This window comes from Rhipicephalus sanguineus, chromosome 4, assembly GCF_013339695.2.
Source record: "Rhipicephalus sanguineus isolate Rsan-2018 chromosome 4, BIME_Rsan_1.4, whole genome shotgun sequence".
In the NCBI taxonomy this organism is placed as follows: domain Eukaryota; kingdom Metazoa; phylum Arthropoda; class Arachnida; order Ixodida; family Ixodidae; genus Rhipicephalus; species Rhipicephalus sanguineus.
Window position 1 is genome coordinate 110799204 of NC_051179.1, and position 25940 is coordinate 110825143.

The window sequence follows — 25940 nt, forward strand, 5'->3', positions numbered from 1 at the left end:
GGGGTACTGCAACAGTGAATAAGTCGCCAAGCTATTCAGAACAGTTGGAGCTTTGGCGGAACAAATGGTCGGAGCACGCGGCCAACCCGTCGTCTAGCTCCTTCAGAAGCGGAACTTTAGAGAAGCTTAAAGCACCTATAGCCATAAACTTATAGTCATACACTGCCCTCTCGCGGTTCGCAACGCAGTCCGCTGACCTAAATTTTGCTGAAATGTCGCTGGGGGACGTTCCAGTACCTCCTGCATTTATATGAATTGAGGAGATACACACGAGTTACGGGACGGACATACTGAATGACGCTTAATGCGCACATTCTACTCAGGGGTCTAAAACCAAGAAAAATACAGAGAATGCTGCCGCTCATTCGTTGGGAAGACACTGGGCTCAGGATGCATAACTCAGTGGAGACCTAAGCCGAAAATCGCCAAAAATTCGCCATGTCGCCATTCATAATTTTAGGTAGTCATGGGCCTCTCAAATTCGCCAATTTGGCGAAAAGCACCCACCATTGGCAACCCTGATTGGAATGCGTTGCGTTGGTTGCGCGGGTTGCGTCAGTTGCCTGTCGTGCAGTTTTGTGTTCGAACAAAGATGCGCATCTTCGGTGGCGTTGACGCCAGGCTCCGTGCTCGAAGTCACGCTTGGAGGGCGGAATCTTCATGGATCTGCTGGACACGGACAACGTGCGCCCGTTAATAGTGAGTGTACTGCTTTCGTAGGTACTAATTATACAGCTTTAGCTGGGCGTCTGCAGCAGCTCTGTGGAAGTTATCTGCCAGCTATTTCCAACAGCAGCCTCCGTCCGCGGGGCTGTTGCAGATGCCCAACTAAACTGTCAGTTAACGGGTTGACACCGTTATGCGCGTTGCTGTACAAGCTCCCATAAAATGAGCGATGCAAACAATTATCAAGGGTCATTTTTTGCTGAGCGCACATTGTGTCTGCACTGCTGAAGGTGCAAGATGTCGTTTTAAGATGCGCTTTATTCTATTTCATTACAACATTTCCATCAACCTTGAGTGTGCGGCGTGCTGCCGCCCGTGGGAACGTCACAAAAAAGCCCGCCTACAGAACACTTAGAGGCACTATATATTATGGTTTTTCTTGGCTTAAAGACGGTAGTTTGAGGTGCGGATATAGTAGGATGCTTCCAGCACGTACGCGTTACTCACTTAACCCATATATGCCCAGTGTCCTACATATAGGACACTTCTTTGATGCACTCTAACTTCGCTATTTATTTAGCTGATGACTAGCGCCATCTACAGCACATCAAGAAAGCCTCATTCTCAACGTGTGGAAGCCTACATATTGCTTGCTTTTCATGCTGCCACGTGCCGACCACTTTCTCCGCGCAAACGCTTGCTTTGTTTGAAAGAGGCCACGGAGCGGAAGAAGTGCACGTCAAATGCCGACTCTTTTCTCCGGGCAAACGCGTGCATTGCATGAAAGACATCATGCAGAAGAAGAAGTGCAATGTTGGTGTGCACGTGAAATGTTTCAAGGCTTAACACACTCGCACATAGCAGCCCTAGTGCCCCATGTCCTGTTGAAGAACAGTGTTGCGTTTACCTGGCAGTAAATAAAAACTTGTCTTTATTTTGAGGGTAGAAGTACACCTTCTGTGAAAAAAAAATCTTCCTTTTGCCATTTTTTTCAGCGTTTGGGCATATATGGGTTAAGTGGCACACGCCTCGCCGGTAAGGCGAATAAGGTAGAGACTTTCGACGGCGCGCGTTCTTGCGGTCGCCGCCGTGCACTTTTTTTCTTCTTTTCTTTTGCTGTCTTCGTGTTTGCCAACATCTACGATGACGCTATAACAGAATCAAGTGAGCGTACGGGATTGTGGGAGTTATGTGCGCTAATTCTAGCATATGACATGTTTGATCTCAACGTAGACGGCGTCCGCGCGCGCTGGGTGTCGTTCGGGCGCTCGTACTGAAATGTGTTTGCGGAGTATTTAAGGATGGGTTACGTTTACAAAACATGCGGTCAGTAACCCCTCACGGCGTGCCCCTGACTGCCGGAGGATGTGCTTGGGTGTCGGAATATGCTGGCGCAAAGCCGTGCTTATTCTGAAACCAAATTTTGAAGCGATTTCTAAGAAAAGCAGCGCTTTCATTCGTGCATAGCCAGTGTATATTGCGAAACGATGTTCCCGCTGCCTTTTACGTGAAAATTTGTTTTCGTTGGGAAATTATTTCGAACGAAATACTCGTGTCAGACGTGTATACAGTAACGGTTTGTTCAACAAAGGGTGGTTTTAAATACAAATAAGCAGTGCGTATGTTGTGGTTATTCCCAGAATCACTTCTCCCACCACTTCACTCTAGTTGACAGCCACACTCGGGGAAACGAAGGTGTCGCTTGGTCTGGCGCCTCACCGCTCGTGATGGAAAAATCAACAGCGGCGTTCGCCCTGTCAACTGAACGAGGCAGTCGGTCCTACATTTCCTTTGGTTCGAAAAGACGACGTAGGAAAAGAGGTGAGTGGCACCCATGCAAAGGAGCTTAAACCAATTTCTTTTGTTGTTTAAAAGAAGCTCACATGATCTTGCGCTGCAAGTTTGTCGCGAAGTGACGAGTTACAAAAGCTACCATTTGCAAAGTTGTGTTTTACACGATAACGGCAAAAAACTTGGTTCCTTACCATGCCTGTTTCCATTTGTTGTTTTGTTGTGAGCCTTCATTATGTCCGTGTGAACTACTTATTGTGTAGATTTTGCAAACCTTTACTGCAATTTCATTTTCTCATCATAATATCACCTTCTGTTTCTCAGATGCCGTTTTTATGGTGCTCACGCTGAACAGGAGCGACAGCGTATAGCAAGTCACAAGTCTGATGCCTTCAGCCCTCACCACTTTGATTTATTCTTGATCATAAGGAATAAAGATTGAAACATGATGCCGATTTCTGCAGTTTATTTCGCACCATATGACATTATGCACATCAGTCACACATTTTAGTTGGCTATACTCATACAAGCATGTACATGAGGAATACCTAAACTTCTTTATTGGAAATCACAGACCATCTTTTCGCGCTTTCTATATTACTTTGCGACGAAAGGTGTGTTGTTTTGACGAGTTTTATTGAAATAATGCTAAAATTCAACTATTCTTTTTTTTTGCAGTCGCTGGGCAGAACGGCAAGTATTATTGGACTTGCCTAAAATGAATACTCACTATTTTCAACAGTAGACGCGCAAAAATAGAGCAAGGGTCAAATGAGTAGCTTAAAATAGTTATGGAGTCGCTTGACGCTTCGGTGTGGGTCACTTTACCCCCGTAGGAGTGTTACCGGCAAGAGTCGTCTGACTCCCTGTAAGTGGTAACCTGATCCCTCGGATAAGAGTCCTAACACTCTGGTCATGAACTCTCGTAGAGCGCGCCGACACTGACCCACCAAGAGAGTCACCGTGACTCCTTAAAGAGCGTCCTATACGTGGCAAGTCAGAACCCTCCGAAAAGAGTCACGTATACGCTTTTAAATGCGAAGCATTTCTTAGCGAACTTCTGCGACTTTGAGCGTATCTATCTATCTATCTATCTATCTATCTATCTATCTATCTATCTATCTATCTATCTATCTATCTATCTATCTATCTATCTATCTATCTATCTATCTATCTATCTATCTATCTATCTAGCCGCCTACGACTTTGTGCTCTCCTGGTCGCTTGGTTCATCGAATGTGCACCAAAATTGGTATGGCGTCACATGACTGTACGACGAACATAAATGACAAGTCATAACATGAAAATCATGACACGCATGTCATGTACGGCATGATTTACATGCTACGCTCATGGTGCGCTGGCGGCCGTTCGCTAGTTTGATATACACCAAAATTGGTATCATGCGACGTGACTGTGTGACGAACATAAATAACACGAGTTAACATAAAAATCATGACACGCTTGTCATGCACAGCATGACTTACGTGCCACGCTCATGGGGCGCTGGCAGCAGTTTCGCTAGCTTGATCTACCCCGAAATTGGTATTGCGCGACGTGACTGTATGACGAACATAAAAACTCGAGTTAACATGAAAATCATGACACGCATGTCATGTACAGCATGACTTACGTGCCACGCTCATGGAGCGCTGGCGGCAGTTTCGCTAGCTTGATCTACCCCGAAATTGGTATTGCGCGACGTGACTGTATGACGAACATAAAAACTCGAATTAACATGAAAATCATGACACGCATGTCATGTACAGCATGACTTACGTGCCACGCTCATGGAGCGCTGGCGGCAGTTTCGCTAGCTTGATCTACCCCGAAATTGGTATTGCGCGACGTGACTGTGTGACGAACATAAAAACTCGAGTTAACATGAAAATCATGACACGCATGTCATGTACAGCATGACTTCCGTGCCACGCTCATGGTGCGCAGGCGGCCGTTTCGCTAGCTTCATCTACCACGAAATTGGTATTGCGCGACGTGACTGTGTAACGAACATAAATAACACGAGTTAACATGACAATCATGACACGCATGTCATGTACAGCATGACTTACGTGCCACGCTCATGGGGCGCTGGCGGCGGCTTCGCTAGATTTATATACACCAAAATTGGTATCTTGTGACGTGACTGTGTGACGAACATAAAAACACGAGTTAACATGACAATCATGACTCGCATGTCATGCACAGCATGACTTACGTGCCACGCTCATGGGGCGCTGGCGGCGGCTTCGCTAGCTTGATCTACCCAGAAATTGGTATTGCGCGACGTGACTGTGTAGCGAACATAAATAACACGAGTTAACATGAAAATCATGACACGCGTATCATGTACAGCATGACTTACGTGCCACGCTCATGGGGCGCTGGCGGCGGTTTCGCTAGATTTATATACACCAAAACTGGTATCTTGTGACGTGACTGTGTGACGAACATAAAAACACGAGTTAACATGACAATCATGACTCGCATGTCATGCACAGCATGACTTACGTGCCACGCTCATGGGGCACTGGCGGCGGCTTCGCTAGCTTGATCTACCCAGAAATTGGTATGGCGCGACGTGACTGTGTAACGAACATAAATAACACGAGTTAACATGAAAATCATGACACGCGTGTCATGTACAGCATGACTTACGTGCGACGCTCATGGGGCGCTGGCGGCGGTTTCGCTAGATTTATATACACCAAAATTGGTATCTTGTGACGTGACTGTGTAACGAACATAAATAACACGAGTTAACATGAAAATCATGACACGCATGTCATATACAGCATTACTTACGTGCCACGCTCATGGAGAGCTGGCGGCCGTTTCGCTAGCTTGATCTACCCCGAAATTGGTATTGCGCGACGTGAATATGTGACGAACATAATAACACGAGTTAACATGAAAATAATGACACGCATGTCATGTACAGCATGACCTACGTGCCACGATCATGGCGCGCTGGCGGCCGTTTCGCTAGCTTGATCTACCCGGGAATTGGTTTTACGCGACGTGCCTGTGTGACGAACATAAAAACACAAGTTAACATGAGAATCATGACACGCATGACATGTACAGCATGACTTACGTGCCACGCTCATGGGGTGCTGGCGGCCGTTTCGCTAGCTTGATATACACCAAAATTAGTATCTTGCGACGTGACCGTGTGAGGAACATAAATAGCACGAGTTAACATAAAAGTCATGACACGTATGTCATGTACAGCATGACTTGCGTGCCACGCTCATGGGGCGCTGGCGGCCGTTTCTCTAGCTTGATCGACCCCGAAGTTGGTATTGCGCGACGTTACTGTGTGACGAACATAAATATTAGGAGTTAACATGAAAACCATGACACACATTTTCCTCAATGACATACAAGACGATGTATGCAGCTCTTTGCTGGCTGCTTCGCATTACATCGATTCCCACAATGCGTGGGATCTGCCGGGTTTTTTTGTTTCTTAGAGTGCACGTAGAAGCACACTCCACGGTGAAGCTTTCCGCCTTTCTGCAGCACAATGTCGTGATGGCATTACTGCCCTCTCAAATGGTGTATGTATACGGAAAATGTCTGCGTTTGGTGTAAAGTTAATTTGCGACGCGGTATATTTCCGAAGCTTGACAAGGACATCTTGATGACAGCGAGTGCGAGGAAGGCGGTAACGGAGAAGACAGAAAAACACACACACGGAGAAATGCGAATCAGGCATTGCAAGGCTGTCGCTGCTTAGTCATCGTGCTTTTTAACATCAACAATTTGTTCCAGCGTTTACTATCGCGTATGAGGGCAAATTATTTGGACCTCGTAAAGGATTTGCGCAATATACTGCACGCATAAAGTGTCCGATTGCGTCTGTTGAAGGCACGCGTTCAAAATTGTGATGACCTACACCAACCGTAACGTGAATATGCCTCCGACTGGTGCTTTTCCAGGGCTTCTCGTCAGCGTCGTGCAAAAAAAGTTCTCCATCTACCACATAACTCTTGTCGGTGGATTCATCACTTCTGCGGGAGTCCTGGCGTCCAGCTTCGCGCCAGATATCGCTTGGCTGTCTGTGACTTACGGAGTGATACAAGGTACGAGCATTATTGATTGCATATTAGTGTACTGTTCGTTGGTATCGAGTGGGTGAAATGATTAAGCGAGCAAAGCCAGCAGCGATTACAATTTTTCATTTTGCGCTACCAGTGAGAAGTACTATACTGGCTCTGGTGATAGAGTAGTGAGCAGGGGCGTAGCCAGAAAATTTTTTCGGAGGGGGGAGGGGGCGTCTTTTGCTTTTCGCGTAATCGAGGGTTAAGCTTCAAAGAAAAATTCTGGCAGATACCCCACGCATTGTGGGAATCGATTTCATGAGAAGCAGTCAGCAAGTAACTGCATATGCCACAATTTGAGCCAAGCCTTAGGAGGTGGTTCGACGTCTTTGTGTAATATGAGTATGTGTGCATATCGCGGTCTTACCAGGCAGGTTTACCATACTGATGCCTAAAGCCCTGTCTAACGTAACGCCGACGCTCAGGTTACAGCGCAGGCATCACTTTTGTTGAAACGGAGTACGGTTCGCTGAAGTATTCCTGTGGGAACGAGCAACGCTGGACTATAGCTAGTTGAGTCATAGGAGTACATATTTAGACGTTACTGCATTGTTATAACGGTGACAGCCAGCACTGAAACTACAACGGACGTGAGACAAGCACCACCACAGCGACTCTTGTAAGGAAACCGTTGATGTAAGCAGTTATTCGCCACGTGCACCGCGTGATTGCTGGCTAAGCGTCGTTGCCGCACGTTTTTCATCGTTTGTCTTCTACATTAAGATCGCTATCCATAACAAGCGGCACGTCTTTCTCCTGCTTAAACCCCGTGAAGTATCTTTTAATGCTTTGAATGTCTATATTCGCTGTTCCTTCGTTGATATAGACAGTGAATCACCTGTTGCGCTTAACCGTATGCCATCGACTATCGTACGCGAGTTCGCGCCACACGTGGCGTGGGAAAGGGTTTCATGACGTGCGGGACGGGTATGTGAACTCATTCATGCAGTGACCTGTGAATCTTGTTCATCATATGCTCATGCCCTCCTGTCATATACCAGTTTAAGAAGATGAGCACCAGAGCTGCTGAACGTAGATAGATAGATAGATAGATAGATAGATAGATAGATAGATAGATAGATAGATAGATAGATAGATAGATAGATAGATAGATAGATAGATAGATAGATAGATAGATAGATAGATAGATAGATAGATAGATAGATAGATAGATAGATAGATCAGTCAAAGTGGTTTTGGTTATAAAGAAATGCTTCGCATTCAAAAATATTTACATAATCGTCCAGAAGTAGGCTGGACCATATGTGAAATCGATGAAAGATACAATAATTTGGAAGGCAATATATTGGGCGCACCCGCCACGAGTAACCTAAACAGCTTTGCAAGAAATCAAGTACTCTCTTGGTGTTGAGCCAACCACGACTTCTTGCGGCCCGTTGCAGAAAATTAATATTTTTGATAAGCTCGTAGTAACTGATTGAAAAACTTAGTTTAGTAACGCGGTTATACCGAACTCTGTAGACAGAGTCAAAATTCTGAATTCAGAATTCCGTCATCTTGTCTCGTAAAATAACCAGCTTATTAAGGCGCTAATTACCTTCGCCTTCAAATACATTGAACGTACGTTCTAAATTTCTTGATTGCATTTTAATCTGCTGCAGAAAATGATTAAAGCAGAATTGGCACATCTTTGTTTATTTTCATGCTTGATCTGATGAACATCTAGTGTCCGACACCCTGAGGAAGCTTGTTCCTTAACCTTACGTACGTATGTGGCATACATACATTGTCTTTGCAGGAACTGGCGTGGGAACAACGCTGCTTGGTGTCGCAATGTATTTGCTTCTCTGTTTTGACAAGTTCAAGGCCACTGCCACGGCCATCAAGGACATAGGCACGGTGGCAGCTGGTGTGGCAGGGGTACCATGGATATCGCTCTGTGTGAAGAAATACGGTCTGCGTGGCAGCCTTCTTTTGAGCGCTGGTTTAATTATGCACATTCTGCCACTAGTGATGTTAATCAAGACCCCTCGCCCTTTCCCAACCCGCCAAAGCGACGAGAAGACCGCCAAAGCTACGCATCCAGGGCAACCCGACCCGTGCAGTGAACAGTGTGCAATGAAAACAGCGATGAACACATTGAAACAAGAGGTACAGCTTGTTTCGCCTTCGTATGGGAAGCGTCCTTCGTCCTCAAACTGCCACCTCTGGATGTTCTGCGGCTTCACGTTGTTTCCCTTTATTGTTGTGGTGCTGCTTCAAGTCGTATCAGACTACACTAATGGCTTATTTATGACAACCATAGTAGATTATAGTGCCGACAAGGGGGTGGAGGTGGAGCGTGCCAAGTCAACCCTTATGTTCACTTTCCTCGGACAGGCCGTCGGGCGTATTGTTATGCCTTTGGCGACGGACAAAATTTCTTTCAGCCGCTCACCTATCGCAGTGGCGTGCCTTCTTGCGACGACCGTGAGTTACGCCATCATCACACGCGTCTCAGCCTTTGAAGAAATCGTAGCCCTTTCTTGCTTGGCAGGTGTGGCCCAAGGCTACATCCATTGTATAAGGCCTGTGCTGGTCGCCGACCATGTTGGCTTGGGTCAGTTCAGTTTGTGCTGCGGAGTTGGAGGACTGGTCGGTGTACCGGTTTACCTGTCTGGTCCAGCCATATTAGGTAAGTTCTTGCATATCCTCGCAAGATGAGCAACAAAACACCAGAATTTCTGTAGTGCTCTTCTGCACAATGTAACTGTAAAAGAAAGTTGACCTAGGCATATTTCTCACTTATAGCCTGGGAATTAAAGCATTTATTCCAATAACTGACTTCCACAGTTCATCTTATTATTGTTAGGAGTCATCGGATCTAAAAACCGATTTAAAAGGCGAAATATACAGATCGACTGCATCAGTTTTCTCCATTACATGCTGTGTTGAAGTTTGTTCAGTGCTACTAAGAATGTGAAAGCGTATTTATTGGCCTCAGCATCCGTATTTGGATATAGGTTATTAAGGTTCTGAATTTTGCACGATTCGCGCGTTTCGTTTAATTCGCCGTCATGATAACCATCGCGACAATTTATGCTCAACATGTTTTCGTAAACGTGCGCAAGACAACTTGGAAGAGTGCTGATTTCGCAAAAATTTCAGTGTGCGTGCGATTATCTGAACTCAGAGTTTGTTCTCCTTCCACGATTGCAGGGTAGTAAACTGGAAGGGAATACTGCTAACCTTGTTGCATTTACGCGCACCACTCTCCTTCATCCTAGACGTGAGACATCGCGGCAATAAATGGGCAGATGATATCTATAAATGGCTTGCTCCTGTAGTCAGCGTACTTTCGCCTTCAAATTCCCGGCGCAGTGATCGAGCAACCAACGAATTGTAGAAGTGAGGAGATGATTGAATTGGAGTAGTTGATTGGCCATTCGAGTACATGAGAGACTCGGTCTTTCGTAGTTCATTGCCTAAGCCAAGCCTGATATGCGTAACTCACGTGGATTCAGAGACCTGTTGCAGCTATCGCGAAGGGTGCACTTTCCTTAACGCGGCATTCGGTGACAGCGCTGTGTGAGCTTCACATGAGGTTATATTTGTAGTCAAATATAGGTAATGACACTGTTAGACAGTGAGCTGGTCAACATGGTGGACCGTTTGTTATTAAGATACCAAAACGTATAGAGCGTTTCAGTCAGCCTGTTTTCTATATCGCTCCATCCAACCATCAGTCTAATGTTCAGTAAAGAAGGAGGTATGTAAATTGATGACTTTTCCAAAATTGAAGTGATCTGCATAAGATTTATTGGTAAGGTAGTACCACTTGCCTTAACAAAGAAGTATCACTGGAGTCCTGCAGTAAAACTTTTTCTTAGGTCGGCCCCTTGACCAACGTGTGCCGCTCTAAAAGGGCTCAAATATGTGCGTTATACGCAATTATCTCATTGGTTCCTCCATAAGAGACACCACCCTGAATGACATTGCCAAGGCGGGGTGAGAGCGACTTTCTTATGACTCTATTAATGAGCACTAACAGACAATAATGCCAAGGAAAGTCTGCGGGATGTTATTAGTAGTAAATGTAATGTAAATGTGAAGAAAGAAAAGTGGAGGAAGAGATACCTTGCCGCGGACAGGGACCGAACCTGCGACCTTCGAATAACGCGTCCGATGCTCTACCAACTGAGTTACCGCGGCGGCCATCCCCCCGTCCACTTTATGGGGTATATATGTGTATTTAAACGCGGGAGTGTCAGTCAGCGCTGCTAGTTGCCATGACGGCTAGTGTGGAACACTTTCTCTGCCTGTTGGCGTCACGTGGCACGTGAACTTATTACGAGCTGGCAGCTAACCAATAATCTTTTGTATACCACCTGAAAGCATCAAGTCTGCCAGAAGGAGAGCCTCGCTATGAATGAAGGAAAGAAGTGGAAACTTTAAAGGGCTCGTTTTTTTCTTTGTTATACACAATCTTAATGACCACTAACAGACAATAATGCCAAGGAAAGTATAGGGGGCGTTGGTAGTAGTAAATGTAATGTTAATGTCAAGAAAGAAAGTGGATCAAAAGATAGCTTGCCGCGTGCAGGGACTGAACCTGCGACCTTCGAATAACGCGTCCGATGCTCTACCAACTGAGCTAGCGCGGCGGCCATCCCCCAGTCCACTTTATGGGGTATATATGTGTATTTAGACGCGGGAGTATCAGTCAGCGCTGCTAGTTGCCATGACGGCTAGTGTGGAACACTTTCTCTGCCTGTTGGCGTCACGTGGCACGTGAACTTATTACGAGCTGGCAGCTGACCAATAATCCTTTGTATACCACCTGAAAGCATCAAGTCTGCCAGAAGGAGACCCTCGCTATGAATGAAGGAAACAAGTGGAAACTTTAAAGGGCTCGTTTTTTCTTTGTTATACACGGCGGCGCTGACTGACACTCCCGCGTTTAAATACACATATATACCCCATAAAGTGGACGGGGGATGGCCACCGCGGTAGCTCAGTTGGTAGATCATCGGACGCGTTATTCGAAGGTCGCAGGTTCGGTCCCTGCCCGCGGCAAGCTATCTTTTCGTCCAATTTTCTTTCTTCACATTTACACTACATTTACTACTAATAACATCCCCTATGCTTTCCTTGGCATTATCGTCTGTTAGTGCTCACTAATATTGTGTATAACAAAGAAAAAAACGAGCCCTTGGAAATTTCCACTTCTTTCCTTCTTATGACTGTTGTCTGTCAATACTTGTCTCTCGTTTCGAGTTTTCGCAGGGACAAACCGTCGCTGCGCCAAACTCTATTGAGTTCTTTACAGGAAGACGCATATTTTGGTTGTTAATGAAGTGCGCATTTATAAATTTCTTGTTTACTTTCTTCGTTAAGGTTTCTTCAGGGACAGGCGTGGCTCCTACGACAGGCTCTACATCATGCTTGCCGGACTCAACCTTGGCGTAGCCGTGTTGCTGACAGTGCTGGTTTTCCAAGCCACGACGAAACGCCGACGTTGCATCCCTGAGGTCTCTCCAGGAAGCACGCAGGAGGAGAGCAGTTCACTATGACTATAACTCCACGTCATGCTATGCTTAAGCAGATAGCGAGCATAGCTCACTGAAGTTAGCACCTCTCGTATCGGTTGCTGTCTGTGATTACTATTCAGGACACCCCGCGGTTTGGTCCGTAACGCACTTGTACTTGACCACTGATTTCTGCTAGAACATACCCCGGACACCTGCCTGAGCAGGGCTGGGCAAAGATACTTTGAAATTGTATTGCGATACGATACAAGATACTTGGACAAGAAGTATTTGAGATACAGATACAAGACACTGCGGCAATAATTGTATCTGATACAATACTTTGTAATTGTATCTTAAGATACTTCGATACATTCGCGAATTTGTTAATATAGATCTATACCGGGTGATTAAAATGAAGCTTGATGATTTTCTTACAAGGCCTCCTCTACAAATAAGTTGTCTGGTCAGGGGAACACCGCGTGAGATGTTAATTATCCTTGTCAGCCTTCCAGTTAAGATGCAACGATGTACTTTTTATTGGCTGCACTAAGCGGGCATGTTTGTATGGAAAATTTAGAGGCAGTCTCTTTTCTACGCAGATCAACTTGAAAAAAAATCACAGCATATCCACGGAGTGAATGATGATGAGTGGGCGAAGCTGCGGAGGTTCATCGGTAAACCGTGAATATTCCGTGAATTCTGCCCAGTACATAATCACCGACGTGAGATCGGGCGCGTTTATACTAAAGGTTCGATGAGTTATGACGACTTGCAGCTCCTTTTAATTTTACATGTACGCTGTGAATTTTCATTGTTTACAAAACCATTGCTTTAGAAAACATCTGGCGTCTTTCGTTAAGCAGCTGGAGTCTTTTCGTTTTGCTTTAGAAACATCTGGCGTTCTTTTGTATTGCTTCTACAAAACATCTGGCGTCTTTCGTTGGTTTATTTCATCAATCAACGGCGTTTTGAACAAAGTTTTTATTGTTTAATCACGCACAGGAGAAATCTCACCAGGCACTACCTTGGAGGTATAAACAATGGCTGCTAAAGGGAATGAGAGACAGAAGAAGTCGGCTTTTAGCTAACACTTACACTTCTACTTCTACTAACGTTTCCTACTGGAACATGCCAATGGCTGCTAATGGGGAATGAGAGACAGAAGAATTCGGCTTTTAGTTAACGCGCACGCTGCGAATTTTTTGTTGTTCAACAACGCACAGGAAAAATCTCCCACCGGCACCACCTTGGAGGTCAAACCGTAAGACTGGTTACGCACTACGACTACGACTACGAGGGACGAACGGGTGCCGCCTTAAGGAGCTTCGCCCCTAAAATTCTTCTAGCATGTCCGTGCTCCGAGATATCCAGCTGCAAAGTTTAATTGCAGTTCGAATAATTACTCATGCAAGACAGCGGGGATCGGTGTAAAGTTTCTCTGTGATGTGACGCGCAGACATTCCTTGATATTGCCAGTTGGTTGGTAACCGTTATCTTTGCCTAAACGCCGCTCGAAACTTTCGCGGCACTTCGGGGCGTTGCGTTACGCTAGTCTGTATACTGTCATGCGTGCGTAATCATGCGAACCGCAGTTAAATTTGGCAGCCGGTTATATAGGGGCATGGACATGCTAGAAGAATTCTGCCAAGTGTAACTGGGTGGAAACAGGACTGACTCGAACTTTTCAATACAAACATGCCGCTTACTGCAGTCAGTAAAAAGTTCATTGTGCAATCGTAGTTAATTTGGCGGGTGTTAGCGATAATTATCATCCCACTTTGTGTCCCCCTAGCTGCGTAACTTATTTGGAAAGGTGGTCTTCACGTACTTCCCCGTGGTGAATCTTAAGAAAACCATAAAGCTTAATTCTGATTAGCCTCTATATTCCATCCTCCAATGCCTATGCGCAAAAATATTTTCATTGAAAATTTCTTCGCTGCGACGAACCTTGTTTCATTTGAACGAGGTGCCTGTTAATATCTCAAAAGTTTTGCATTTCTTGCTCAATGTGTATTAGTTTTATTCAGAAACAACTTATTGGGGTCGTTTTAGGTGCTAACGTGACAGCTGTTTATACACTGCGCTGTCAGTGGTTTTTGCTTGTCGTTTTCGTAATTGATGGGGGTCGCTGCTCTGCTTGCCGACAAGCTAGGAGATTGGCATCTAATTTCAAGCATTTCAATAAGAAGCCTACGCGCGATGGCGCAAATACCGATGTGTTGTACTTTATACGTAAACGCATCACCGTATCCGCAATAGTGGATCACCGGGCAGGTGTACAGGAGCAACAACGCTGGTAATGACCTTTATTGTGACGCATCGTGCATAATTAGAGTACATAATACTGCACTCACTTTTCATAGTCTAATTATCTACTTGCGTAAAACGCTCGCTAGCGACATACTCGCTAAAGTGTAATCTTTTAACATTTATTATTTTACTACATAAGATGTGCATCCCAGAAACGTCCCAATCGTATTGTATAGTTGCACAAAGCATCGCAGGAGACCACCGCTATTCACACTATTGCCACTTACAGCTCCCATCACTTGGTGATTATTAACAGCAAAAAACTTGAGCAGGTTTTAAAAAGGAAAACAAATATATATCTAAGTAAAATAGAAAGGCGTTCACGAAACAATAACGATGAATAACAATAGAAACGCGATACAAGAGGTGCACCTAATAGTTGCGCCAATTAGGAATCTATTATATTATCGTAAACTTACCTGCCAAGGCTAGACAATAGAAAACTCATTGACCATCGAAATATTACAAAAGACCTCGCTGGGACGCTCATGAGAAAAACGGTGCATGTGGTATAATGCTTCTCGAATCTTCTTCCTAAAATCTTCAAGATGGCTCATAATGATTTCCGTTAGTATAATGGAAACTCAATTTCGCTATGTTACGAAGTAGTAAACAGAATTTTTGTTACTGTATACTCCAAGCGCCACCGTATTATTGTACATCTGTCCTCAACGTCGCCTTGGCATGTCAATAAACTGTTGTGGAATATAAATAATAAAACAGCAGCATAAATGGCGCGGACAGTTAAAAATAAGCATGAAGCCGAGAGCTTATTTCGGCAGCACGTTAAAAAAGACATATTGCTGTAAACAGACGGTAAAAAATACAGAGACCTAACTAATGTGTGTCATTCAAAAGAAAGACAGCTAAAGAAACACTAAGAATTTTAGGAACTATTTTAATATTGATAGCGGGAAGGTAAAGATACGGTACGTCATATCTTCTGTTAGGTAAATGCTTCTTTTATTACATCTATCATATGTACCGGTGGTGCGATAGTTGTTAAAATCTCATTTGCATATAAGTCAATAGTATCTAATATGTAAGTCAAAATCACGTCCACGAGATCCTTCAGATCGCTGATGTGTGAAAGCCACGAGACGCAGAGAAACCCCATTCTTCAATTCGTCAGACATCGTAACGAAGCACCACGCAGGAGAAGCTTCGATAACGACTCTACAGCGGCATCAAAATTTGTGTTAAAGACGCCGCACGCATTGGAGTACACAGCAGAGCACTGACACAACTGCAAAGGAAAAAAAGCTGGAAAACAAAAGGTCGGCACGGCGTAGACATTCGCGCGCTTGATTTTATCGAGATGGCGCGAGCGCCACCATGTGACTCTGCACCACTAATAGGGACGCGGAGACCTCGTATCCTGACCTCGCTAGCAGACTCTGGCGGAAAGATCAGAGAATGTCACTGCGTCTAGTTATACTCAGGTGGCTTACAGTGGAAGCAGTGTCAGCTTGAGAAGCTGAGTTCAGCCAACGTTTGTTGTTTCGCACGGGGTTGTTGCGATGCAGTATCTTGTATCTTAAGATACACGATACATTATTGAACGTATCGGAAATACGGATACTGATACACGTCTTGCAAGACGTATCGCGATACAGATATAAGATACCCAAAGAGTATCTAAGATAGTATCTAAGATACAAGTATCTTCGACAAGGCCCAGCACTGTGCCTGAGCATGGCCTATCTGCATGGGCGCCAGCTCAACACCCTATAATTCACGAAACTAATCCAATGAAACTATTAATAAACGCTACAACACTAAATGCTAAGCCCCCAGTTTTATTTGCAACTACTCATGCGCAGTGCGTATTCACGTGCAAATTTTGCGTTTATGCATCGCACCAGTGACAACTTAAAGGACGATAGTGTTTCTTCACATCAACATTCGACCGTCCACGGTGTTCTGGTGGTTATGGTGCTCGAATGCCGGTCCGAACGTCGCGGGATCAAATCCCGGCCGCGGCGGCCGCATTTTCGATGGAGACGAAAATGCTTGACGCCCGCGTACTTCGATTTAGGTGCACGCTGAAGAGCCGCAGAAGGCCAAAATTTCCGGAGCCCTCCACTACGGCGTCACTCACAATTACTTCTTGTTGTTAGGACGTTAAACCCTAATAATTATTATTATCTCAACGTTCACACGCTATGATGAAACGAAAATGGAAAGTCATGCGTATACATGCTTCGGTTCAATGGCGCGGTCATGTGACATCTCGCAAAAGTGATTCTCGGTGTATGGCGAAACGAAAATTAGAGAGGATATCCGTAAGCGGTGATAAGTAGGGTGCGCAAGAGGATAGGGTATGCGATGATTTTCTCATTTCCTTTCTGCGTTTTGAACATGTTCAAAAACCACCACACGTACGCGTTATCGCGTAGGTGTATAGGGAACCCGAACTGAAGTTTGGTCGCGACGCTCGCGCGGCTGAAGTATGCGTTACTGGGGGCAGACGCTGCCCGCGAAGGCGGTTTGTCGCCGGATTTCCCGGCGGTAAGGACACGTGCGCGCATGCGCTCCTCATTCGGCCCTGAGCACTGCCAGTCAGCAATAGTTACATTGTGGCGCACCGCGGGTGCAATCCGAGAGCTCTGCGCGTGCGCAGGGGCGGCAGTATTGTGGCTGTGGATGCCCCCAGTTGCGATAAGAGCAGTGGGGCCGCTCTGCGTTGCTTTGGAAGCCTATGTGTGGCTCAGTACAGAGAATAGCGCTCAGGTGATCTGAATGGGGAAGGGCAGGGGGAAGGGCACCCGTGCTAGTCGACACGTGTTGAACTGCATGACGCGCGTGCCAATGGTTCCAAAGAGCCGCCTTAGCCTTGGCAGAAGAGAAGCCTGCCTCGAATTATTACCTATGGGTCAGCAGATTCTCAGGGTCACTGAAAGCCATAGGCTCGATACGTCAACGTAAACACACTGCTTTTACTTAGCCAAACAGCAGGCGCTATAGTCAGCGCATTCCGCGCAGTGCATTGTAAATTTAGACATTGAAGTTTTGGCATCTTCTGGAAAAATTACGTCCGCGTTATGCAACAGCTTCTTTCGCGCATATTGATTATCCTGCGGAGCCGGTGATGTGTACGGTGTAGCGTTATGCGTGAGTTTTGGTGCGTTCACCAAGATTAGGCGTTGCTGGTCAAGCTACGACTTCGAGATAGTAACTTAGGAAAACTGATTTATTAACATCGAGACAATTTCAATCCGCCCAGCAGTTCGGGTACCCGCATTGTCGGGCCTCTTCTGCCCGCCTCCTCCCTCGTCACCCGCTTTTCTCCACCTGTCACTCTGCCCGTCTCGGCCGATTCACGAAAGGAAGAGGCAGCCAGCGGTACTTGAGGGGTCAATGAGTCAGAGCAGCTTCTGTCATCAAGCTCGAGACAGGCTCTCCCCTCGCGTCGAAAAGCACCTGCACTGCGTTTTGGAATGTTCACCAGTCTAGTGGCCTTCCGCGAGGTTTCTCATGGGCGCCAGGGTCAGCTCCCAGAATCACCGCGTTCCATAGAGCTGGGAGTCCCAAACTGCGATAACTGCGAGTCACCTTCCACCTGGGCACCCGCCACTGGGACGCCCGCCATTGAGGCGCGAGCGCGCCCGTCCCGACTTAGTCCTTGGGAGCGGAACTCAACAACGGGCATTTCCTTCTTAACTTCCCGCCGAAAAGTGACATGCAATCTCTTCTTGAGCACCGACGTCGCTAAAAACGGTAGCTGCTATCAGCTATTCCAGACATCACAGTGGTATGTCAGTCGATCCCCTGGGTAAGAAATAGGGAAGGTAGTGGGGAGCGGTAAAATGTCAAGTCTGGCTGTTGCTCTAGCTGACAATATGTGGGTCACGCCGACAGTCTTTTAGTGTAGTATTTTCGTCAAATGGCAATCTGTAGGAAAGTTGAGGGAATTTCTCGTTTGTTGTACGAGGTTCTGGGTCTGCTGTGTGTGTGTGTGTGTGTGTGTGTGTGTGTGTGTGTGTGTGTGTGTGTGTGTGTGTGTGTGTGTGTGTGTGTGTGTGTGTGTGTGTGTGTGTGTGTGTGTGTGTGTGTGTGTGTTTAAAGGGGGGGGGGGGGCTGGTGGTGGAGGGCACGCGTGCGAGATTGCGCGAGAGAAACGTATCACTTGTAATCACCATTATTTATATCGTGTGCGTTTGATGCCGCTATATGTCTCATACAGCGCTACCCTGCCACAAGGAGGTAAGTGCCGTTTCACAGCGAGGGCTGTTAGCCTGTAGTCTGTGTGGTTTTTTTCGTCGGAATGTCGTTGCGCTCGCAAAGTAAAGCACTCATAGAGAGTTCTAAAAGCAGCTGGCGAAGTGGGCGTATGAGTTGACGTCCGTGCGCACCTTGTGATAAAGATAAATATTATTAACAATAAAAAATCACCGCCCAAAAATTCCACACAGATGGTTAAGCAGCGCAGCTGAACCGTGCGACTGCGGTGCTTATCACTGGGTTAATCCCGACGGTTAATTGAAGTCTTTCACATTTGTTGTGCGCGCCTGTCAGAAAATCTTTGAGTTTGCCGCCCGCACGTTCCCTTCCTAATTTTCTGTGGACCAGTGGTGAGTAGTGGCATTACCCTAAGTGCTGTGTCAGGTATGTTTTTACCCACGGACAATTTCTACATTTTTAGTGGACCAGTAAGGACTAGAGGTGCTCGCCAAATTTCTGTGGCAACAGCACTTTAGGAGCTTAGCGCACGAAGGACGGACGAATTTCGGTTTCGTCTAGCTTTATACAGATTTGCTGCAATAATAGCAATAATAATAACAACAAAAATTAGCACCATCTTCCCCAAGGGATCCCTGATGGGATGCGAAGCAGTAGCGTTGCGCACGGGTGCAGTCACGGGTTGAACGGCGCTAACGCGTGTGCTGCGGTGAGCGCTGGAAGATTGTTTTGAAGCGTTGGCTGCCGTAGGTCTTGTCGTTTCTTCAGAGTGGACACCGGCGCTGTACGGGAGCTGGCGCGCGTTTCGCCTTGACTACCACGGCCTCGTGATCGGCGAAGTGCACGCTGAGAGGTTCCTGCAAACATTCGATGTCGAAGTTGGCAAAGACCAGATCGATGCACGTTCCCCTTATCGTGGTGGGTAGTAGAGCACTGCACGGGCCCGGGCCGGCCCGAAAGATCGGGCCCGGCCCGCGGTCCGGGCTCGGGCTTGAAAGTGCGGGCCCAGGCCGGGCCCGGGCTTGAATCTGCGGGCCTGGGCCGGGCCTGGGCTACAGGCTGCGGGCCGGGCCGGACTCGGACCCGCCCATTAAAAGGCGTAAGTCGGGCCTTCGAGCACACGCGAACGTTATGCATTGCATGGTCTAAGGCACCGTGGTCTAAGGTATACTGTGCCAAGCTGAAGTGACACGTTCAAAGAGTAAAGCTCTTAGTAAAGCTTAGCAATAAAAATAGGAAAACAGTTGAAGTGCTATTTTTTTTCACCAGTATAGATATAGATTGGCACTGTATATTTTCACTAACGTTTCGTCGGCGGGACCAGGCTTTGTCAAAGTAACAAGTACATCGTGGTGGGGTTCCTTATAAACACGCCACGTCATATATATATATATATATATATATATATATATATATATATATAATCTACACATGAAGAAGATGTGCATAATAAATGCCCACAATATATATATATATATGTATATACATATATATATAAATATATATATATATATATATATATATATATATATATATATATATATATATATATATATATATATATTGTGGCCATTTATTATGCACATCTTCTTCATGTGTACATTATCACCATCATGATGCATTTGGTTATGCATCCTCATCTTAGTCGTGTATCATCGCCATCAGTGTGGGTTGATCGTGCCTGTTCGCTGCCGGGTCTTCGGGACAAATAAACGTCTGCCCTACCAAGACCTCATACGTGGTGGAGGTGCTGGGGAGAGGCTGGCCGCTTTCAATATATATATATATATATATATATATATATATATATATATATATATATATATATATATATATATATATATATATATATATATATATATATATATATATATATATATATATTAACAGCACTAACAATGGGCGAGATCACGGTTGTTCCCATGGGAGGACTAAAGATTTCGGTCTTTTATTCGAGGTTGACACATACGGTACATTTCATTTATATTTCTTGGTATTACGCGCGAAAACCACGATATGATTACGAGGCACGCCGTAGTGGCACCGGATCAATTTCGACCACATCGAGTTCTCTAACGTGCACCTAAAGATAAGTATATACACGGGTGTTCTTGCATTTCGCCCCCATCAAATTGCGGCCGCCGTAGCCGCGGGAATCGCACCCGTGTCCTAGGGCTTAACAGCTTAACCACTGAGCTACCACCGCGGGCAAAGCAACATTTCGATGCATGTACACACCGAATTTTCCGTCCGATCGCCAGCTACAAAGCGCATGGCATCATTAATAATCATCATCAACAACTAATATCCTCTAGCGGGCCCGGGTCGGACCTGCTCATGAACAAGCGCGCCCTCGATTAGTTTAGTAATGAACGCCCGGGCCCAGGCCGGGCCCGGGCGTGGAACGACGGGTCCGGGCCGGGCTCAGGCTGGGTACGGTCAAGTACGGCCGGGCTCGGGCCGGCCCGGGCTTGGAACCATGGGCCCGGGCCGGGCTCGGGCTGGGTTCGGTCATGTACGCCCGGGCCCGGACTGGGCTCGGGCTTCATAAAGCGGACCCGGGCAGGGCCCGGGCCGTAAAATCCGGCCCGTGCAGTGCTCTAGTGGGTAGTTTCCGTTCCGCCGACACGCAGTTCAGCGAGTGCACGTCACGCATGTAATGGACGAGCCATTCTCCTCCTCCTCCGCTGACGTCAACGTTGAAGTCTCCCGCGACTATAACACTCGATGTGCGCTCTAGCGTTGCGAGCGGTGGAGAGGGCGAAGCGAGAGAGAGGTGACACGCACAGACATGTTTCAACGCGTACGTTAGGCGCGCGTCAGGTTTATTGCGCGTGAACCGACGAGTCGGCGGTGTAGCGAGCGGCGGTCGCGGTAGCGGCAGGTGTTGCCAGAGCCAGAGATCTTAGCTAGAGCTCACTATTGGTGCCGGCCCGCTTGCTCTAACACTTAGCCAATCACAGCTTGCTGAACTAGACAGTTCATTTAGAGGGCTCTCGCATAATATCACACCTGGATTTGGTATCGGCCGCAAACGCGTCGAAGGTGGTCGCTTAATATAACCCGGCGTATCACAGTGACCACAAGGCGATCATCATTAACGGCTTCGCCATACATACATACACTTTCACAGGGTGCGATGGAGGTGGATTTTGGTCGTATTGCTTACTGATATGTTAACCTGTTGTGTTCTTTCTTTTTCACTTCTTGTAAGCCGCTGCTCAGCTTGTGATAAGCGAGATAACTTGGCCTCCCTCAAAACCGCTCTCCTTTACAGCAGGGTTGTTATGTTCGAGGTTTGCCGTGTGTCGTAGATAGAAAATTATCTTCACCATTAACCGGCTCGCGCCTAATCGCCGCCCAAGAAGATAGTTAAAAGAAGAAGCTGAAACCTGAGCTCCCGGTATTTCCGACGGTTTTTTTAAGCCTCCCTCAATTACTGATTACGTCTGTACAGAAATCTTAATGAGTGTTTGCCGCCCGTGTGTTCCCTCGTTAATTTTTAGTGAACCAGTGTGGTGAAGAGTGGGATTTGCCCCATTTCTGTGACACATAAGCGCAATAGAAGTTTTACAGCACAGCAGGCCGAGGTTTGCCGTGTGTCCTGGATGGAACATTATCATCAGCATTAACCGGCACGCGTTAAATCACCGCCCAAGCAACCTGTACAGGTTAGTGCAAGCTGCGCTAATTTTTAGGGGCGAAGCTCCTTAAGGCGGCACCCGTTCGTCCCTCGTAGTCGTAGTAGTCGTAGTGCGTAACCAGTGGTAAAGCTAGTACCAGATCTTGACCTCCAAGGTGGTGCCGGTGGGAGATTTCTCCTGTGCGTTGTTGAACAATAAAAAATTCGCAGCGTGCGCGTTAACTAAAAGCCGAATTCTTCTGTCTCTCATTCCCCATTAGCAGCCATTGGCATGTTTCAGTAGGAAACGTTAGTAGAAGTAGAAGTGTAAGTGTTAGCTAAAAGCCGACTTCTTCTGTCTCCATTCCCATTAGCAGCCATTGTTTACCTCCAAGGTAGTGCCTGGTGAGATTTCTCCTGTGCGTAATTAAACAATAAAAATTTTGTTCAAAACGCCGTTGATTGATGAAATAAACCAACGAAAGACGCCAGATGTTTTCTAAAAGCAAAATGAAAAGACGTCAGATGTTTCTAAAGCAAAACGAAAAGACGCCAGCTGCTTAACGAAAGACGCCAGATGTTTTCTAAAGCAATGGTTTTCTAAACAATGAAAATTCAAAGCGTGCATGTAAAATTAACGTGAGCTGCAAGTCGTCATAACTCTCATCGAACCTTTAGTATAAACGCGCCCGATCTCACGTCGGTGATGATGTACTGGGCAGAATTCACGGAAGATTCACGGTTTACCGATGAACCTCCGCAGCTTCGCCTACTCATCATCATTCACTCCGTGGATATGCTGTGATTTTTTATCTCTGTTTCTGGCGGGTCGTAATTTACCCTATGTGAAGGTAGGCAAATTCAGGCGAAGGGGCCACCACAGAGAAGAGATAAAGTCAGCATACATGAGTATATTGCAACTTTAAGCAGACTGGGGAATCTAAATAGTAACGAAAGTAATGCTCATGTACAAAATGCAGGCTCGATACACTGAAAGACATAAAAAAATACACTTCAGAAGGGAAACTATTAATCCACGCCTTAGAGGCGGTTTGGAAGCGAAGCTGTGGTGTCGCATGATCCGATATACCAATGTGAAAAAGCCTTCGAAGGTTGAACGATCACTACTCTAAAGACTGGGCAATTCACTTGTTTCGTGCTCTCATCAGGCGTTGTCGGCGCAGTGGGCAGCGTCCGGCTTCGGAGATCCAGGTTTAAGTACCGAGCACCTCCGCCACTTTCGAAGGGGGTATCGACGTCGTGTAGCAGGCGGAAAGCCGACACAGCGACAACAGTCCAACAGGCTCGGTGCCAACATCTCGCTATGAGCGATCGTTCTTCACACCAAGAGTCCGCCCCACTGCTGAATACTGTGCACCTTCACCCCTACGCATATGACGGTTGATAGGAAGACAATTAAGTGCACTTTATACCACAGTGTTGCTCTTCAGGAGTCCCATTTCTAAAGATGAATGGATGAAAGGGATTTTTTTTCCGAGAGGCTCGTTTATACGTTAGGCACAATCGAATAAATCCAACGGACGCTAAGGCCATGGAGAGCATAGCGCATTTTAATTGTTGCCTTTAACTGCAAGAGTACTAATTGTGATCTAAACTGAAATGAATTGAACGAAGTGAGTCTTGCCAGCGGAAAGGGTGACCTTAGAGCGCAGCTCTTAGGCGCCCGTTCCTGCGTTGAGCGGCATCGCCGTCGGCTGGCGTCAGCAGCGTAACCGATAGAGAGAACGAGGGCGAATGCGAGCGAACGCGGAGTCTGTCGATATAACGATCCACTGGCATCTAACCTCGCTTTCTTCTTCCGTCACGCGAGCTGGCCCCTCAGTCGGAGCACGTGCGCATACAGGGCCCGCACGTGCACTGCAGCTGACCTGTCGTCGTTTCGCTTTGTTCGCGACGCCTGCAATGCACAGAGTGGTGTGCGTTGCATTCGAGCGTTGGCAGTTTCTGTGGCAATATGTAACGAATGTTACATTGTTAGAACTACTGATAGCCAAAACTTCAGACACAGTTGGCGTCGCCCCAACACGGAGCTGCGCTCAGAATTCGAATTAGGCAGTATATTATACACAGATGAATTTCTTTCTTCCACTTCATTTCATTTCAGTTAACGTCACAATTAGTAATCTACAGTTGAAAACAGCGATCAACGTCCTGTATGCTTTCCCTGACGTTATTGTCTGTTCGCTTTGTTTGACTGTGACCAACTAATTATAAAGATAGGCACTTTGAGCCTCGATTTGTAGAATGGTTTTCTGTCCGCCGTTTGTCGATGGAGACAAAGAAATCCACACATCCGGGTCACACTTCTCTTAACCATAGTGCAAAAGGCACGAGTTCAATACAAAAACACAGGACTAGTCCAAAGACCTCGTTGTAAGAGCGGCTAGAAAAGAATTAGCGCAGCTTGAACTAAGTCGCGTAAGAATGGGTCACGGCTGAGCTAGTCGTAACGCTACCTGGTTCTGGCTTGACTAGGCATTTACCATCTGGCCTGTCTCTTGCGCTTCCCTTACTATACTATATACTATACTATGCTATACTATACTATACTATACTATACTATACTATACTACACTTCACTATACTATACTATACTATACTATACTATTCTATACTATACTATACATGGCTGTGCTTGCCGTCTTTTTTTCTACTTTTGCTTGTGTCCGCGTCTTTCCATGTCTTTCCAGGAGACGGCTCGGAACCTTCCTGTTCTCTCAATGCTTACTTCGCTCTCAGAGGGCTGACAGCACTAAAGCCGCTTTGGTCCTTGAAGCGGCCTTATTCCCTTAAACCAGCGTTTTGTTAGGTTACGCGAGATCGGATCCAAAAGGCTGCTAGCCTTATTTCGTATCACATTCCAATCTGTTGTCATTGCATTCATTGCTTGGCCCTTCCAGCGAAACTGCGATTTCTTTTTATTTTACAAACTTCAGTCGGCCTATCAGTGCTTGGTCCTTCTCTGAAAATCTCAGCAGTGCCTCCCGAGAATCGTGGCGTTCTGTGTCATCAAAATTTTTTAGTTGTGCCAGACATATCCATACGATTGCGCAAGGCAGCGTGGTTGTGATGAGGTTCTTCAGGGTATCGTGATGAGTCTTTCTTGTCTGCATCAACGTGAAGGTGATAGCCTGTGCGGGTCCGCGATGTAATACATTCGTACGTTAGTTTTGCGCCACATCTTTTTTTTTTTTCGAGTTCATCAAAGAACTCTTCAAGAAAAGGTTTTTTCTAAGCATAAAAAAGCTTCCTTATTGCCCGTAACCACGGCGGCAAGGGGTTAAATGGTTAAGTGATCCTTGTCATCCTCCATCGCCGAGAGTCTGCTGTTTATCTGCCCTTTGCTCTGTTCTCCACCCTCTGTGTTCGCTCGTATTTTCTCTTTGCTCGCACTTGTAATTAGTACCTATCCTACTCTCTCCCCCAAAGGACGAAATACGTCATCCTTTTCCTCCAATGAAACTTCTCTGCCTTCTTAACCGGCGTATATCCACCGCTATTCGAGTACCTTTGCTCCCTCTTACGGAGTGGGGCCGCTAAAACGTGGTCGCCAGCAACTTCTCATTTACCACCGACACGATCATATGTATTCCCTAGCGCTTTCACAGTAGAGGCGAAGCAGCTAGCCTCTTGAGCCGCCTTCCTCAGCGCACATCCGTCTCCGCGGCAGCCGGGGGGACCAGGGCGAGTGATTCGCTTGCGGCAGCGAACTCGATAACAAAGGAAGTACAAGTCTGGGCCAGTTACTTGACCGAAGAGCGTTCTATTTTT

At 46.3% G+C, this 25940-nt stretch overlaps 1 protein-coding gene across 1 annotated transcript; it reads left to right on the forward strand.

The window, feature by feature from the left end:
• The first annotated feature begins 6415 nt into the window (after positions 1–6415).
• Positions 6416–12404, forward strand: LOC119391507 (monocarboxylate transporter 10-like). The gene is made up of 3 exons (XM_037659183.2): positions 6416–6545; positions 8323–9198; positions 11901–12404. Exons 2-3 carry the CDS (start codon positions 8358–8360, stop codon positions 12074–12076), a joined length of 1017 nt encoding a protein of 338 aa, XP_037515111.2. The 5' UTR covers positions 6416–6545; positions 8323–8357; the 3' UTR covers positions 12077–12404.
• The last annotated feature ends 13536 nt before the right edge of the window (positions 12405–25940 follow it).